Genomic DNA, 19,221 nt, shown 5'->3' on the forward strand with positions numbered 1-19,221 from the left:
TTAATATGTTACACTTTTATTTGCCAATAGTTGTTCTGTTCTGGTGGTAAACACAAAAGCTATGTAATTTTAAAATTTAAACAAATAAATGGATCATGGATTTTGCAGGTTAGCATTAGTTAGCTAACTGAGCACTTTTTAAACAAACAAAAATTACTGAATCATATAGAAATTTAATAAAAGTAAGTTTTTAACTGTAAGATTTAAATTTAGAATAGTAAGATCGATAATGATAAGAATACTATAAAAAAACTAAAGTATGTAAATTTTACCTATTTCACCACTAACTAAAAAAATACTTTTTTTGGTGTTTGTCGATTCTTTTCTCTCTCATGGTTGCAGGTTATTTACAATTAATCTTAAATTACAGAAAGATGACTAGACACTCGTTAAGATTGTCATTACTGTGTACTCGAATGAGGAATAAGCAAGTGTCAGACTGTGCACCTGTTTTTAGTCCAACAGAAAAGAAATAAGGATAATAATGGACATTATTGTGATACAAAACTAATATTGGCACAAGTTTGTATCGAATTATTATTTTTTTGTTCCCAAACTACCAATGTGCAAGAGACATGACCGCAAATTTTAACCTTTGACCAAAACCCTGAGCTTCAAAAAAAAAAAAAATTAAAAATAATAAAAAAAAATAATAATAATAAAAATAAAAAAGAAAGGCTAAGACAGGCTTTAGGTGAAATCAGACGAGTCGAATCGTTCGGCACCTCAGATCTGATAAAAATCAGATTTTGGTCACCGGTGCTTTCAGATCCGAGAGTATAAAAATAACAACAATAAGGATAATAATTATAATACTGTGATAGCAAGCATCAAACTCATGCACACTAATGAAAGGCATCTACAGTTTGTTTTTTAATATATAAAGTCTGATTTGGACTTTGTTCTATTTTCAGTTCCAGCATTTCAAACATGAAAACTAAACAAGTGCTCAGATTTCAAGTAAATTGTGATGCGGAAACCAGCATCGATCGGCTCTCAGAAATGTGAAAAAGAGAAACGAGATGCTCATGGAAGAGTGAAGAGTGAAGATTAATAAAAAAAAACAAGCTCTTCTCACTGCAAAAAGATTTTGATTCGGTGCTTGAAATGCTAGCTACACAAGTTCTTGAAAAAAAAAAAATTACATATATGACAATGATACATAACTGTGATTGATGACTAACATCAAAAACATCTTTAATAGAAAAAAAAATTAGGCAACATGACTTAAGCTAGCTACTGTCTAAAACCTGAATGTGTCACAAATCTCAGTTTTCTGGAATTCAAACATAATTTAGATCTTATGGAAAGAAATCCTGCCTCCTCCTTTTCATTGGTTGTTGGATATGCAAAAAAGAGGAGAAACATAGGAAAGAAACATGGAAAAATTAGTAATAAAAGAATATGAGCGTCATGAGTAAACTTTGTTTTCACGCACTGGCTCATTTTCGACTCTTCATCCAGGACCCGACGTTCTTCAATTGACCTTCTTCTGACGCTCGCTGGGGGAGAAGTCGGCGCAGAAGCCGTTGGAGACGACGCCAAACGACAGGAAGTTGCTGAAGAAGCCCGTGTTCTCCGCGTACAGGAACTCCTCTGCGAAATCGGGCTGTTGCTCTGCAAAACTCCTGAACATCTCTGTCACAAAGTTTGAATGAAAGAAGGAAAAAAATGGTAATTAAATTTAAACAATTTAAAAAAGATGAAAAACTTTAATATTGTTTTATATACACACTTCAATATAAGAATATAATTTCATTTAGTGTGTACAATTTTATTTACATAACTATCACTACTCCAAATCATTTTATTCGTCCCATCCTCAAAACTGATTAAAAAAAAGTAAATCAATAAATAAAACAATAAAAATTAACTACAACTTGAAATTTTACAGCTTAATTTATACTGGAAATGTAAAAAATTTCAAACAGCATTGAAGGTTCAACAAAAGTTTTTAATAATAGTTACGAGACTGGGTATCTAGTCACTATAGCTGGATCAGTTTATATGTAACTTTTTTTACATAATTCTAACTGCTCAAAACTATTTTATTGGTCCCATGTTCATTAAATATGACATAAAAGTTATTTTAATACAACCTGAACAAAATATTATAGTTATATTTATACTGAGGACATTATAAAAGGTTCATAAAAGGCTTTCATAATAGTTACCGCTGTGTTCCTAACTACCAAAATCACAAGTTTAATCATTTCTGGGCCATTTTTTTCTTTCTAAAGTAGTTTTGCTGATGCAAATTTACTACTTTCTAGCTGATTAGCACACGATCTAGTAGATGGACACCTATCTGTACTAACTTACCAATCAGTACATTTTATCTCCGCCTACTGTGATTTGGCGCTAACATACAAAGCGTCACCCCTGTGAACCCTACACGTGTCACAGCTGTTTCTAAGGCTTCCTGTTTTTCTTACCAAACGTCACTCTTCCGCTGTTTGCCACATCGATGGCGCGGAAGAGTCGAGACACTTTGAGCTCCGTCACTCCCAGGGCCGTGTGCAGGATACACTCCAGCTCTTCCTCTGTTACTCCTTCCTCCTCCTCCTCCTCGTACATCTGAGCCCGGAAAGAACAAGGGGGAAACACCGTCTCAAATATGATCTTAACGCGTTCGATTTCTAGTGGGCGTGGCTTGTCCGGCCCAAACTGTAATATTGAGAAACCTGGCGAGCGTCAAAACAAGACCCTCCTGCACACCCACAAATGCACACGCACCATGAAGGCGAGCTCGATGGTCTCCAGCGTTTTGGCGGGTCTGCACACTACGGAGAAGGCGATGACAAACTCGCGCACGTCCATCAAACCCTCGTCGTGCTGCGAGACATGAGCGTGATTTTAAAAAGAAAGACAAAAAAAAAAAAAAAAAAAAAAAGGCTAAACAATGCAGAAAGCACACCAAAATACACCATTGTTATCAATAACAAAAATACATAACCCAGGAGCACCCATAAAAATCTGCAGAATTTATTTTTAGAAAATGATTCGTTTTTAAAAACATTTACACACAGTTTAATCTCAAAGAGATTCGAATTAGATCTCTGTTTGCCAAGGGACATCAGACGAATGTAAAGTCATTTACACAAAGCCTATTATCACACCCCGATGACTAAGTGCATAAGAAAAGGACTTAATGATAATAACCGAGGTACTCACCTCGTCGAACAGGGCGAACATGTCGCGCAGCACATTGGACAGCGGCTGCTCCAGGAAGCGAGCGAACTGCTCAGCGTTCTGCTTTATTCCCTGCAGCTCCCACGCTCTCCTACTGTAATGCTCAATCTCACTCTTCTCCCGCTTCAGCCTGAACGAACACACACACACACACACATGAGAAAATAATGTACAACATACATAAATTCTACCCTTTAATTCTAGACATTACAGGTTCATGTTACTCTGGCTTGTTATGATTCATGTTATCGTTTCTATAGCAACAACTGTATAGTATCACGCCTAGTGGATTAGACAGATTATTCAACTCACACATACTGAAATGCTTATGTAACAACCAAGGAAGGAGTCTCCAGTGTCAGCAATTTGTAAGAGTATAAAGACTGACGTAAGTTTATGATTTAGGGTTTCTGTAAAACAAAAGGGCAGGATGGAGGGACTAGAAGATTCCAGGGTGTGCCATTACGGGAAAATAATCAACTTCAGGAATGTAAAATTAACTCTGCTTCATCACACCACTCATCGACACACTTCCACAACACTAAGTGTTTTCTTTCCCAAACAAACTAGTAAGAGAAGTTATGAGTCAGTGGCGTGACCGTATGTGTGTGCGTGTGTGTGTGTGAGAGAGAGAGAGTGTGTAAGGGTGTGTGTCTCACCCCAGTCTGCGGACAAGTCGGGCGAACTCTAGCAGACTCGTGTCCACTGGCAGTCTAAGCTGTCCCTCCGCCATGGCCAACTGACAATCCTCAAATGAGTAATCAGTCACAGGGACCTGCAGCGCCCTACACACACACACACACACACACACACACACACACACACACACACAGAGAAAGAGAGAGAGAGAGAGAGAGAGAGAGAAAGGTGTTAAAAATGCTGAAAGAGCACTAATGTTAGGTTACTGACTAGAGATTATTATTTTGCTAGCTATCAAATCTAACCACATAAAAGCAAAATGATGTTAAAATAAAATAGAAAAACCCAGAAAGAACATGAAACCATCCAGACCTTCAACATTTGTTGATTAATTACTAAGAAAACATTTAAAACAACTACAATGAGAACAGAGTTAGCTTACATTTAGATAAACGGTGGTACCTCGGCGTATAAACGCCCCCGCCTTAAGAATTTTCGCCTTAACAATAAAAATTTAGCAAGAAATTTGCCTGGGCATGGAAACCAATTTCAGCATACGAGTGAACAAACCGCGCAGAACCGAACGCTGGCTAAGTTGCGCGTACATCCAGGAGATGTTCAAAACTTTTCTGTGCCAGAGGAAAACCAAGCGAAGTGAGTTTATATATATTTTTGTGTTTTTTTTGCAAGATTTAGACAAGAAATCTTGCACTTAGTCAAGTTTAGTTGTTAAAACAGCCGGTGACAGAAGGTATCATAAATTAATGTTAAGTGAGGTTTAATGTCTATTTACTTCATATTTTTCTTCATTCACATGTCTTTTCTAAATGTTTTGATTGATTGTGTTTATATGCAAAAAATATGATTTTAGTGTTGGAAATTGGTAATATCAGTAAAATTTACCTCAATAAATAGTAAAGTTAGTAAAAAAAAAAATTACCTCAGATTTATGAGGAAATTGTTAAAAAAAAAAAAGCCACTTAGCATGACTGCTAACCAAACATCATGTCCCATAGATGGAAACACGTATTGTTTTGGGGTTTTTATTACAAACAAAAACAGGGTTAATTCCCAGATTCGACAGTAAATTGCTAAAATATGACAATTTGTATCCGCTGGCAACCTTCATGTCTTCTTTTTGGTATTGTGAGGACGGTGTTGCAAAAGGACAAAAAGGACAACCTAGCTAATGACTGACTCCAGGGTTAGGGATTTAGGTCTTATATACAGTCAGCAAAAAATAAAAAATAAAAAAGTACACACACTTCAGGGAGAAAAAAAATTGTATAATAACAATAGAAATACTTCTATAATAAAATGTTATATATTGATAAACATTAATAGGAAAAAGCTCAGTATAACTGAAAATATACTAAATTTCATACTAAAGGCGCGACCGACTAAATGAACTTTAATGAATTATGGGTTTAAAGACATTATGAGAAAATGATGAAATATAAAGAAAAATCATAATAATCCTAGTCACAAGGGTGAAAACCCTGTTGTTAGGCACCTGGAAGACCTGGAGACAATGCTAAACTAGCTAATCGCCAAGGCTAACATTTTGCTGTTAATGTATTGTATACTGTTGATATTAAGTCACGAGGAGACTGGAAATGAGACAACATGTCAAAGAACACCAACATTTACCTCAGATGTGTAGGCAACCTAGCTAATAGTGCAACCTAGCTAATAGTGCAAACTAGCTAATCGCTCAAGCTAACATTTTAACTAATGAGGTCTTATATATACAGTTGATATGAAACCACAGTGAGACTTAAAATGAGACCATCTCTCAGTCATTTACCTTAGATGTTTAAGTAAAATTATTAGAAAATGCTCTGTGTGACTGAAAATTTACTTAGCATCACATGCTAACTGAACTTAAAGGGGAAAAAAATAACAACAACAACAAAAACCACACAAAGTCGGTCACAAGTGTAAAAACTCTGGACACCTAGAAAACCTGGAGACAGAATAATTGCTGATGCTAATGTTTAATCTGGCTAACATGCAGACCTTAGGGCTGAGGTAAAGAGGAAATAAGACACAACCATGGGAAATGAAAGCATTCCCCTCAGATGGGTTCATACACACACACACACACACCCACACCCACAGACACACACACACACCACAAACTGAATTTTTAAAGCGAAAAACTTTACATATTTAGGACAGAAGACTTGATGTAGGTGTGGTTTCACTTTGAGAAAGAGAGAGAGACAAGAGAGAGAGACGAGAGAGAGAGACGAGAGTGAACAGATCTTAATGTGCGTTTGTGTTCTATCCGTCTTTCCCGCTGCCCTGCGCCAGATTCCTACACGGGTTGCCAGATCATGTCCAGCAAGCTTGCTAGACACGCATACAGGAACACGGTCGTGCACGCTTCCTTTCCAAGTACACAAAACACACTTGACCTCTCACACACACACACACACACTGAGATGGGAAGAGAGTTTATGATTCTAACAATACTTAGAAGACCCTGACTGTACGCGCGCACACACACACACACAATCATGTGAGGATATATGACTATGTTTAGGGAAACTGTATTTCTCTCTCTCTCTCTCACACACACAAAGACGAGGTCTTACTTGGCCATAATGCGGCGCACATTCTGAGCAAAGAGCTGAGGGTTCCTCGTCTCCTCCGTGCTGGGGGTGTATATGGGGAGGAACTGAAACAACAGCCACAACAACACAATGTTCACACGCTCAAAAATCTAACATACTTGAACTGCATGGTATTAGTATTGGTTTTGTGTGCGTGCGTGTGCGTGCGTGTGCGTGCGTTCGCTTACCTCAATCTCAAAATCATTATGAAGCTGGCACAGGGTGAGCCACAGGATCTTAAACCTGAGATGCAAAATATTATTATTATTAAGCGAATATCAAGAGCACAATGTGTGAATAAATGTAGCCACGCAACACATGTATATTTATATACATACACACATGAAGTGGAACCTCGGATTGCAAATCACCCGGTTTGCAATAAGCCTCGATATACGAGTACCAAGCATCATCGAGTATCATGTGGCACACGTGCGCTTCTTGTTTTGACACCAAGAGTCATGTGATCACAACTGGGACAATGGTTATTCTCTCTCACCCGCTTCGGAATTGTGGGTAATCGTCTCCCATGCTCAGTGCGCACGTGCCTCTCGTACAGTCAACATATGTGTGCGCATGTACTGTTTATAACACTGTGACCGCGCGTGAGCGTAAAGCATCTTTTATTATGTCATTCATGCACCTCACACCAATTTGCACACAAACACAAACTGGTGTGTGCCCCCTTCCTCACCTTCCTCCTCTCCTCTCTCTGGTCTCAATCACTACAGCCACGATTCTTTTTAAACGTAACATGCAGGGTTTTTTTTTTTTATTTTTACTTTATATTTTGTATGAATTACTTTTATATGAATATTTTTTAGGTTGTGGAATGAATTGTTGGAGTTTCCATTATTTCTTATTGGAGAAATTCGCTTTGATATATGGGTGTTTTGATATACAAGCACACTTCTGGAACAAATTAGAAGGATTAGTAATCCAACTTTCCACTACACACACACACACACACACACACACACACAAACACACACACACACACACAGAGAGAGTAGATATAAAAAGTCAGTACTTACGCTCCGGGACCTTGCCATGTCCAAGTGATTGTATCCTGGAAAAAAAAGGTAATAAGTAATTAATTACAGTATATAAAATGTAACAAAAATTAACTGAATCCTCCCCAGGAGATGATTTGTATGTAATAAAAAAAAATAAAAAAATCTTAATTAAATAAAAAATAGAAATTATTACCAGCTGATTGGGATAGCGAATAACAACTGGCTGTACAGGCACTGCTGGGATAAAAGCACCTGTGAAAGAAATGAAAAACAAAAACAATAACAAATATTACTAAAAACATTCAAAAATGTCCAACTGTACTACACAGCTCTTAGTGTAACTAAGTGTAGCAAATAATTTTTTTATTCGTAACACTATATTTAATGATCTACTTGACATAGTAATGATAGCTAGCTAGCTAACAATTTACACAATCTAGACTTTTAGCTACTAATTAATTTACTTGCAGTTATAAGTTAGCTCGCTTGCTTTGTTTGCACACTCCAACACTGCAACTCTTAAATAGGGGGGGGGGTCCCTCTGTACATCCAACATCACATGATCAGTATCGTGAGCAAAACTGAACGTTGGTGTGGGATTAGTAAGGAATCATGATTGGACCCAGCTGAGAAATTAATCTGGTGATTAGATCAGGGTCAAATATTGATATCTGCGGTAATCCAGTACCTGGGAGACGCCCCACATCCAAAGCGACTTACCTTTATCTCGTTATACGCCTGAGCAGGTGATGGTTAAGGGTCTCGCTTAAGGGCGCAACAGAGCCAGGCGTGGTGGTGCTGGAGTTTAAACCCGTGACCTTCCAATCAGTCGTTTAACATCTTAAACATCGAGCTACGGCCTGCCTCTTCACACCTCCTCCACCTCAAACAGATTCCTTTGCTTCCGTAACGTATTTGAATCGTATTTGTCTTGCGGTGGTGGTGGAGGCGTCCATGTCTTGTTTTTGGCAGGTTTCACCACGACGCAACCGTATTTATCTGAACACTATCTATAAGTATCTACAAGTGCATCTATAAGCAAACTGTGTTTGTGGTTTGCTATGAAAGTCGTTCGTCTGAGAGTCTACTGTTAAAGAAAGAAGGAAGTGTGTGTGTGTACGTGTTGTATGTGAACTAAAATGCAAACACATGCACACACACCTGGTTTAAATGTGATCAGGCAGGACCTGTTGGTGCATGTGCCCTCAGGAAAGATCATTATCTGTGAAAAAAAAAAGGATTATAATTTTAACAAGGTCAAAAAATAAATAAATCAATCAATCTTAAAGAAAAAAAAAAAAAACACTTAGCACGTAACAGTATTTTGCCTGTATGTGAAAGGACAATTAATGCTTTAAAAGCGCCGCCACTCTACCTGAGGCCACGCCCCTTTAGAATGAGCCCTGCGTTTGATCTCCTCTACAGTTTTCCGGCGCGAGTCCTGATCCGATCTCGACACGAACACGGGCCGGATGTACTGAGTCAGAGCTGAAGAGGACAAAAAATAAAAGAAATAAATATCAAGACAGCACACACAGCTTTTCTAACTTCTGAGACATCAAAGTTGACTAGAAATCTCTACATCCGCCGCTCTCGTTAAACTAAAAGTGCATGAAGATTTTAATTGTCTTAATGATTCATTTATAACAGTTAATAAACGTTTTGAAATATGTATAGTGTAACCATGGCAACCAAGACCGTGACAGTAGCCAAGTGTCTGTGGTTAAATCTTTGCCCTGGAGTCTCCTCATATCTACATCAGGTTACAGGGAAGTGAGAAGTTCGACACGCTTCTCACTGCAACTCTGTGTGTGTGTGTGTGTGTGTGTGTGTGTGTGTGTGTGTGTGTGTGTGTGTGTGTGTGTATACTCACTTCCCCACAGGGGTATGTCCTTGCTCTCTGCCTTCATGACTATGGAGGCCATCGTCATGGTAACAGGCATGGCGTCGAAGTAGGACGAGTGTGGGGCGAGGGTGAGGATGGGCGCCTGGGCGGGCAAAGCGCGATGACCTTTGACCCTGATCCAGTGGAAGCCGCCTGCGAACCACATGGCCCGCATGAGAAAGCGCAGGACGACGTCCACCACCCTGAGGACACACAGGAGGACGAAAAACTATGTTACAAGTGTGTGTGTGTGTGTGCGCGTGTGTGTGTGCGCGTTACATTGCCCGACAATATTCACAACGCTCTTATTTTAGATACATGAGGAACTCGCCGTGTGTGTACATGCACTAATTGCAAATTCAGTGCAAGTTCAGCAGCTCAACAGCTTTCAAAACCACACACACACACACACACACACACACACACACACACACACACACACACACACTTCTAAACCACTCTTAGAACAAAGGGAGGAAGTGACAACGTGTGTCAAGAAGTCCAGCTGCATTACAACTTCATTTAGGCGAATGACTCTGGGCATGCTCAGCTCCCTGTCCATGTCCCCAGGTCTTCACAAACACCACACTCTCAGGACCGTATTCATAAAAACGTCTCAGGATGAGGAGATTCTCCTAGTGACAAAATTCTAAGAAAACTTGTAGAACTGAGACCATTTGCCAGGAATTCTCCTTAAAATTAAGGTGTAGATCTGAGAAAACATACAATTTATTTATAAAGTGTCTTAATGTTCTAAAAGATGAGACACCCTTAGGAGTAGTGAAGACGACTTTTAAGAGCCTTAGGAGATTCTCAAGCAGAGGAGACAACGGTGGAAAGATGAAGACGAACCACATGGACTACATCTTGGTGGATATGAACCATCATCGCCACGTACAAGCCGAGGCCGACACTTACATGGACACTCCCGCAACCACAGTAAAGAGCCGAGACGTTTTTCTCCAGTTAATTACAATTACATTAAGACCTGATAAAAAGAGCGATCCCGACGCACCCTAATATGAACAAACCGCACACACCCGCTCAGCCGCAAAAAAACACAACATGCTTCACTAAAGAACACTTAGTTCCGACCGAGTAATCTGATTGGACGAGTTCCACAAGTGCTAATAATAGACAGTAACAGCACAGTAACTATATGTATGTATGAGTGGGCGTGTCCCAGGTGTTGTCCAGTGGTAAATAACAGTAACTGTGTGTCTCAGCGTGGGTGAGAGTAGGTCTGTACGGTCCGCAGTACTGAGGAGAGAGCAGCTGTCTGACTAAACCCACATTCACACCCAGTCACAGAAGCACTTTCAGCTCCAGCATTTAGTTCTGCCAGGCACGGAAGGATACGTAGTTCAACTTAAAAAATAAATAACTAAAAATATATATATATATATATTCTGCTGTTGATAAATGGTGTTTGTGGATCTGTTGTGTAAAAGCAATATCACACTCAAGGTCGTGCTGTTAGTACTGAATATCAGCACGGCGGTGAGATTTTCGGTTCACGGGCTGATATTAAGTACAACATCACGGCCTCGAGTGCGATACTGCTTACATAGCACTGGATTGATAAATGGGATGGTTGAGCCTCTCTCGGAAGAGGGAGGATGTGGTAGAATAAATCTATTGTTCCAGATTTATGATGATAAACAGGCATTTTTGAGATATAATGTAGTGGGGAAAAAAACAAGCCTGTAATAATAAATCTGTGGGATGTTTATACACAGTCAGCCAAAAAAATGTCTACACACTGCAGGAAAAGTAAAAAGGTATGACGTACATTTAACACGTAGGAGTAAACGTTATATTAAAATATTTGTATAAGTTTTTATTTTCCTAAAGTGTGTATACATGTTTTTTGGCTTTATCTTCGTGTGTGTGTGTGTGTGTTCACAAAAAGTGTGACAGAAAGGGGGAAATAAAAATCTTAAAATCTTTTTTTTCTTTACATTAATTAATAATTAGTCAGACTGTCAAAAATATTCATCAGCCACGGACTCGCCCGCAACCTGCGTTATCTCCTCTGAAGATCATCTGATCCTGCTGACCGCATGCTGTGTTCACGTGTCCCTGATAGAAGCTTTAAAATGAATACTTTAAAATTAACAAATTCTAATAGTCGCACAACCAAAGTACATATTCATAAACAAATTAATAAATAGGAAAATAAGTAAACAGAAACATTAAGATCAGAACAGGTGTGTTAGCTGTAAATGAGCGAGAGCAGAGAGAACTCAAGAGAACAACCAAGAAGAAATTACAGCCATTACAGCTGTGTCAGATGTTGACATCCAGTACGATGAGTATGAAGTCGATATCTTAGATGTTTAGGTTATGATGTCACCAGGTGTGTGTGTGTGTGTGTTTTTTTTTACCTTCTCCAGAAGCACTGATGCTCCACGCAGGTCTCGCTGCGTCCTACGGTGGCGATGAAGGCGAAGGGCCACGCCAACAGCATCATGAACGCAGCGAAGAAGAGGCGCACGGGGAACAGGGTCAACGTCATCACGCCCAGCTGTGTGTACACACACACACACACACACACACACACACACACACTGTTACATCATATCTTATCTCATTACTCATTACTGAACATTTGTGCTCATTAAGTCGTCTGCAAAGACCTAGTGGTGTTAGATGTAATTCAGGTGCACGAAGCAGAGACAAAGACGAAGGAGCTCGTGAGGCATGGGGGGGGGGGGGGGGTGTCTGGGGCTGCTTTAGTAAAACACGAGCAGCTGCTAACATCAGCCTGCACATCTGGCGCACAGCTACTGTACATCTTCCTGAATGGCAGGAAACTGAAATTGTTAGAGCAGTATGAGAAACTGTGTGCGCGCTGTCGTAAAATTAATTATACATGACTTAAGGCCAGAGCAGGTGACAGATTTGGCTACAAACGTGCAACTGCGTGTGGACGTTCTATACTTTTAGACGGTGAGGACGTCCAACAACAGACAACACGCCCTGAAGAGCTTCATTCATAGGACATCAAAGTCAAATGACTTTTTCTGTTGAAGCTGCTTTTACAGTCAAATGAAGGCCACGCCCTTTTAAACCCTTTCGAACACGCGCGAACTGGTTATAGAGAGCGGCAGTGCTCATTGGTCAGTGACGGATTCGTTTCTCACCAATTCCTCTGACATCGTCTTATCACTCATTAGCTTACTATTTAAAGGTGACAACTGAAATCCCCCACCACAAGCTTAAACATATTATAGAAAATGATTGCGCAGAAAACTTAAAAATGTTGCATGTGTAAAAATTTACGCGGGTATTTTATTTCTGCTGAGCCAAATAAGGCTGGTCAGGGTGAAGAAGGGACAGCCAAAGAAAAGCCTACCACAAAGCGGAAAAGTTATGACAAATCAGACATGAGGCAAAAAGAAGGCACAGCTTTTTAGTTTCATGGACAAAAGAATTTTTGTGGCTGGAATATGACAAGCTAAATAACAATGTTCTGCCGGGTGTGTCGTGAGTTACCCTCAAATTTCTGACTCCTTTGTTACTGGGATCAATAATTTTAGGAAAGACCCCATCAGAACCCATGAGAAATCTCTGCATTACAAGACATGCACTGGCGCTCAGTCTGCAGCATCTTTCCCAGAACAAACACCAATAGCAAAAAACATACAAAAAATAAACCAAGCACAATAAAGTCCTGAAAAAGCAGTTTAGAACAGCGTACTATGTTGCAAAGAGTGAACCACCATTGGCAAAATTTAGCAGTCTTAGCAAACTTCAAAAAGCAACGTCGAGTGGCATTTACTCATCTGTGACTTCAGTGGAAATTTCAGATTTAGAATCTGCCACAGACTGATTCATGTTCTACACAGTTCTTACAAGTTCATAGAAATTTCTGTTTAATTAGAACCAAATATTTGAGTTGATGGTTTAAATTTGTTTAAACTAAAGTTGTTGTAATTTGTATTTTACCTATTTGTTGAGATATTTTTTTGTTTCCTTTACAATATTATACATAATTTTTTTTTTTTTTTTCAATTTGGGCTACTTAAATTTATTTTGGGCTACCAAAAACTGAAGAGTGCCTGCCCGAACGGCTACCAGGGATTTTGAAATTTTGCGAGCCCTGAAACCCCTGAAGTCCCTCACAGAAACCCCATCCATATCTCACCATAAATTACAGCCGACTCACAGGCACGACACAAATGAAAGGAACCCCCCTATTGGCTGTCTCCTGACACCGAGACTCCGCCCCCAAGCTTTGAAATCAGAAAAATCTCACAAACGAGCCTCAGAAAGAATTTAATGAAACATCATCATAATATAAAAGGTGTGTGTTCAGGAGATAAAAACAAACAAATAAGAAAAAAAGCTGCTAATAAAAATATTGTGTGAGGAGTCTTTTCAGACTGAAAGGCCTTGAGTGTTGAGGAACTTGAGTGGGACTGGCTTTTTCTTTAAATATTAAACTAGTACCTAGTGACCTAAATTAAGACATCCAGAATCTAATAGAAAGAAATTTAAGAGAACACAAAAAGAGGAAACGGTATAAAAAGAAAAAGCATGACAAAGATAAAAATAAATCATGTAAAACATAAAAGGTGATAAAAAATAAAATAAAATAAGGAATATAGAAGAAAGATATCAATATTGGTATTTTTTAAAAGACAAGTATAAAATTTTTTATTTTTTATTTAACATTTAATAAAAAAAACTATAAAAGGCAACAAACGCATTAGACAATAACATGGAATTGAGCAGCAGCGCGATGTAAACGTTTGTCTCCATTAAACACACAACAGGTTTATGCGAGACGCCGGTCACTAAAGTGGTGTTAAAGTCACCGGCTATCTTAAGTCAATGTTTACCTTAGAGATAACGCCACTAGTTCAGTGATAAGCTTCTGTTAAGAACAAACCACATTCAGTATTCAGGTACAAAGCCGTATTATTAAATGCACAATCTCTCACATTAAATACACATTTTCTTGTGAAATGAATTTTTTTTTTATCAAATCAGAAGTAAAACATATAATTTTTACAATCTACATTACAGTTTTTATTGTTTTAAATACTTTTACGTTTACGGTGATGCGTCAAGTATCGAGACATCACATGGCCCGCTCATTTCTCCCGACTCAGGCATTTGCAGTTGGATCCTCATTTCTTGTTCAAACTCGTATTTACACATCCCTGCGGCTCTGGAAATCTTTTTTTTTTCTTTGTTTAATGAATAGCTCGCGTTTCTTTCCCGTGACTGAAATATTAAAGGTTCCTAGAAAGCTGATCCTGGGCTTTGTCTCTGCCTCGACCTTTTGTGTCGCTTTAATGCCAGACGTGAATGAAAAGCTGTCGACACACAGAACACACCTTCACATGGCACGAAGGACGGTAAGAATAAAACGTGAGGTAAAAAAAGAGAAGAAAAGACCAAATCTGTCATGCTAATCATTCTTTAAACTCTGTCGTCAAATCCATTAATTCTAATCTATTTGCTCTGTCCTCAAATCTATTATTTTTCAATCTTTCCATCCCTGTCCTCAAACCTATCCGTTCGCAGTCTCTCCGTCCAAAAAACCTATCCGTCCAGCAGTCACTCCGTCCTCAAACCTATCCGTCCAGCCATCCCTCCGTGATTTAATCATTCCCCATCTCTCCGTCCTTAAATCCATCAATCCAGCCATCTTTCCATCCTGAATTCTATCTGTCCAGCCATCTCTCTACCCTTTTTTCTATCCAATCTATTCCCTATCCCTCCATCTTTCCATTCGTCAGACTCTCTCTCTCCATCTCCCTCTCTCTCCATCCCTCAGTCTCTCTCTCTCCATCCCTCAGTCTCTCTCTCTCCATCCCTCAGTCTCTCTCTTTCCATCCCTCAGTCTCTCTCTCCATCCCTCAGTCTCTCTCTCCATCCCTCAGTCTCTCTCTCTCTCTCCATCCCTCAGTCTCTCTCTTTCCATCCCTCAGTAACTCTCTCCATCCCTCAGTCTCTCTCTCTCTCCTCTCTCTCTCTTCATCCCTCAGTCTCTCCCTCCATCCGTCAGTCTCCCTCTCTCTGTCTTTCCCCTTTCCATCCCCAAATCTCTCTCCATCCCCCAGTCTCTCTCCATCCCCCAGTTTCTTCCTCTCTCTCCCCCATCCTTCGGTCTCTCTCCATCCCTGTCTCCCTCCCTCTGTCTCCTACTTCATCTCTCCATCCCTCTGTCTCTCTCTCCCTCCCTTTGTCTCCCACTCCCTCTCTCCATCCCTGTCTCTCTCTCCCCTTTCTATCTCTCTCCATCCCTCTCTCCCCCCTTTCCATCCCTCTTCCCCCTTTTTATACCTCTCTCTCCATCCCTCTCTCCCCCTTTCCCTCTCTCTCTCTCTCCTCCACACAGATGCTAGTTATTTGTGTAATGCTAACAGCATCCCCGCCTTCTTAAACAAAAACCTCAACCACAAAAAGCTCTAAAAACAGAACAACAAACAGAATGAAACCATGTTTCCGGTTTCTTTAAGTTCCTCATGTGGTAGGAAGAAAACATTTATTTAGCTGTTAAATCCTCTTAAAGGGCTTAAAGTGAGAGAAACGCTGAAGAGCTAGCAAAGCGGAGTGCTAGTCAAGGCCCTGAGCCAAACCGGTAGCGACCAATAAAAACAAAGTACAGGGGAGAAATTCACAGAATATTATACAGAAAGGAAGAAAAACTAGCTACAGGGACGAAAGTCATTCAGAAGACTTTTTAAAAATTACAAAAGGAAAATCGGATATTTACTTAAATAGGACTAAAAGGAAGAGCTCGCGCGCGTTGGCTAACTCGGGTTTAGCTTAAACTGGAATGCTGATGAGAGTTAGCATCGAGACTAAAGCACAATAAATCTAAATAATGATTTAAAAACCTGTTGCTTTGTTTAGTTTAAACGTGAGCTGAAATGTGAGAGAGCGGTGACGTCATAAAGGTTGAATTTTATATTCGACGCAAACAGTTAAATGCATTTACACGTTAAACGTGAAGCCTTAAAGAGAGAGAGAGAGAGAGAGAGAGGGGGCATTAACTTCTCAAAACAATGCCTGTTGCTCACAGCGAGGGGTTTTAACTTCAATGCAGTTCATTTCATTTAACGTGAAATCGTATCTAAAATCTGAAGCATTAACATGAACGCATGAATAAAACAAACCGAGACACAAATGCACGTGAAGTTTAACACGTGCATCCATCCAAATGAGGTGAAGACTACTTTTAATGCAAAATGATGCATTTCTGATAATAAAACATATATTTATACACTACACATGAAATAGAGAGCGAGAGAGAGATGGTGCGCTGCTGTGCGCACGTGCACCAGGCACTGAGTTATGGCAGATGTTATAAAGCATTATGTCTTCTGCACCATCATCACATCTCACTGCGCGCGCGCACACGCACGCACGCACGCACGCACACACACACTGCACTGCACTGCTCTGCTCTGCTCTGCTCTGCTCACCTGGAGCTTCTGGAGCAGTGTGAACCTCAGCTCGTGCACGAACGGGTTTCTGAAAGGGAGAGCCAGCTCCTTCTCCCCGTCCTCTCCTCCATCCTTCCTGCAGTCCGGCAGCCTCATCTCCTCCTACAGCCTGAAGTCCACACGAGGTCCGCGCCTGGTGATGATGATCTATCTCAGCGTCCTTCCAGGTGAGGGAGAGCCTGATATTAATCCGATCATGTGTTTCTTCTGCGTAACAGTCGCTAAAATCCCGCCGGATTATCAGACACACAGAGAGAGAGACAGAGGCGCGCGCAGGATCGGGCCCGGGAGAACTCGACTACGCATGCGCACGAGGCGTCCTTGGGTGCGTCTCAAATCAGAAGTTTTTTTTCCCCCCACCGGTGACGCTGATTTTAACGCCCCCTTGTGGACTTGCTCACTTTCCTTTTAGCCCTGTCGCCATCTTAATAAAGCTCAGAGCGTTTTAGCCATTATTCGTTTTGCTGTTGTTTATTGTTTATATTCTTTTTCTTTGTCTTTGGGCTGTTCCCTATCAGGTGTCGCCACAGCGAAATCATCTGCCTCCATCTAACCCTATCCTCTGCATCCTCTTCTCTCTCACTGCATCCATAAATCTCCTCTTTGGTCTTTCTCTAGACCTCCTGCCTGGCAGCTCCAACCTCAGCATCCTTCTACCGATATATTCACAGTTTATATACACACATACAGTACAGCGCCCATACGGAGCCCCTATCCAACAGGACATGTGATGAAAAATAAATCATTAGATAAAACCTGAAGGAAAAAAAAGCGACATGGTACCCGGGTCAAGTTTTGCGAGATCTTGCAAACAGTTTGCGAGATCTCGCAAAACTGGACTTTTCAGGGTTACTGATTTAGTTCAGCAGGTGGCAGTAAAACTTTATTCTTGACTGGCTAAAAGCTGGCTGCCAAACGCTAAAAAATAAATAAAGAAGAAGCAAATAGGTAAGATAATACACAAATTAGAGACACGTGCTTTCTTAAACAGGCATGGGGAGAATTTCTGTGTTTCACTTTTAGCTTGGCACAAAATATAAAGACATTCAGTTTGTACTCGGAGCTTGCCCTCTCTGTATTTCGGCGCAATATGTACTCAGACGTTAAGCTCAATGAGATCGGTGAAATCTCATATGAGATAATGCAGGGAAGCAGACTTTTGTTTGATATTGGCAATGAAAAACATTACAAAACACCATCAAATGATAAGAGAAGATAAAACTTTATTAATCCTGGAGGAGATTCTTGTGCCAAAGACTGCTCCAAGAGCAAAGAGAGTGAAAGAAATGCATGCAATGAAGTAATAATATATATTTTTAAAAAATCCATAAACTAGACATAGGATGGATAAAAGCAACTAGAAGCAATAGAGTAGCCGAAACCAGACTCTGAAGTGGGAGAGGTTATAACGTTTGATGGCCACAGGTAGGAAAGAAGGATCTGTGGTGCTCTGTGGTGCTTCTCGGTGGTCTCAGTCTACGGCTGGATGTGCTCCGGGAGGACACCATTGTGGCGTGCAGCAGATGGAACGTATTGTTTAGAATCCTAAGAAGTTTCTTCAGCATACTCCTCTCAGACACCTCCACCAGAGACTTCAGCTCCACTCCAATGACAGAGCCAGCTTTGCTAATAAGTGTGTTGAGCATTGGCTGTCTTTACTCTGCCACCCCAACACACTATGGCACTGCTAACCTCTGAGTCATAAAACATCTGCAGCATGCTCCTGCAGACAGTGGAAGATCTGAGTCTCCTGAGAAAATACAGGCGGCTCTGACCTTTAAAAACCCAACAGGAAGAATCTTACATTCTATAACAACATTAAAATTATGTCTGAAACAATAAAATCTGCCCAATAACATAACATTCCCCCTGCTATTCAATTCAATTCAATTTTATTTGTATAGCGCTTTTAGCAATTTTCATTGCCGCAAAGCAGCTTTACATAGTCAAAAGAATTATTTAAGTTTGTATGAAATGTGAATTTGTATGAATCAAAGTGGTCAGTTTGTCCCTGGTGAGCAAGCCGAGGGCGACAGTGACAAGGAAAAACTCCCTGAGATGGTAATAGAAAGAAACCTTGAGAGGAACCAGACTCAACAGGGAACCCATCCTCATTTGGGTGAAACAGAAAGCAGTAAATGATCTGCATTTATACAGTGTGTAGGGTGGGAGGCAGTTCAGCTATAATAGCTGATGTTAATTGATGTTAATATGGAGTCCAGGTAGTTATTGAAGACCCAGGTAGACTTGTAAGAAGTTCCAGTCATGAACTATCGAACTGTCAAGTCCCCAGAGAAACAGTTGCCAACACCAGTCAAGGCCAGAACCATTTTCTAGGTAGAGAGAATCATTCCCAGACACCAGACGCATCCCAGAGAGACACACGGGGCATCCATGTGACGAGA

General features: G+C 40.2%; 1 protein-coding gene across 1 annotated transcript; it reads right to left on the minus strand.

Moving 5' to 3' along the window:
* Window positions 1–858: 858 nt before the first annotated feature.
* LOC128520403 (lysophosphatidylcholine acyltransferase 1) lies at window positions 859–17,041 on the minus strand. The gene is made up of 14 exons (XM_053494632.1): window positions 16,796–17,041; window positions 11,738–11,877; window positions 9,339–9,553; window positions 8,841–8,953; window positions 8,627–8,687; window positions 7,659–7,717; window positions 7,484–7,518; window positions 6,638–6,692; window positions 6,432–6,514; window positions 3,852–3,977; window positions 3,175–3,322; window positions 2,737–2,835; window positions 2,436–2,577; window positions 859–1,638 (listed from the first exon to the last, which is right to left on the minus strand). The coding sequence occupies exons 1-14, from the start codon at window positions 16,910–16,912 to the stop codon at window positions 1,478–1,480; spliced, it is 1,554 nt and encodes a 517-aa protein (XP_053350607.1). The 5' UTR covers window positions 16,913–17,041; the 3' UTR covers window positions 859–1,477.
* Window positions 17,042–19,221: the final 2,180 nt, after the last annotated feature.

Source organism: Clarias gariepinus, chromosome 4 (assembly GCF_024256425.1).
Source record: "Clarias gariepinus isolate MV-2021 ecotype Netherlands chromosome 4, CGAR_prim_01v2, whole genome shotgun sequence".
Classification (NCBI taxonomy): domain Eukaryota; kingdom Metazoa; phylum Chordata; class Actinopteri; order Siluriformes; family Clariidae; genus Clarias; species Clarias gariepinus.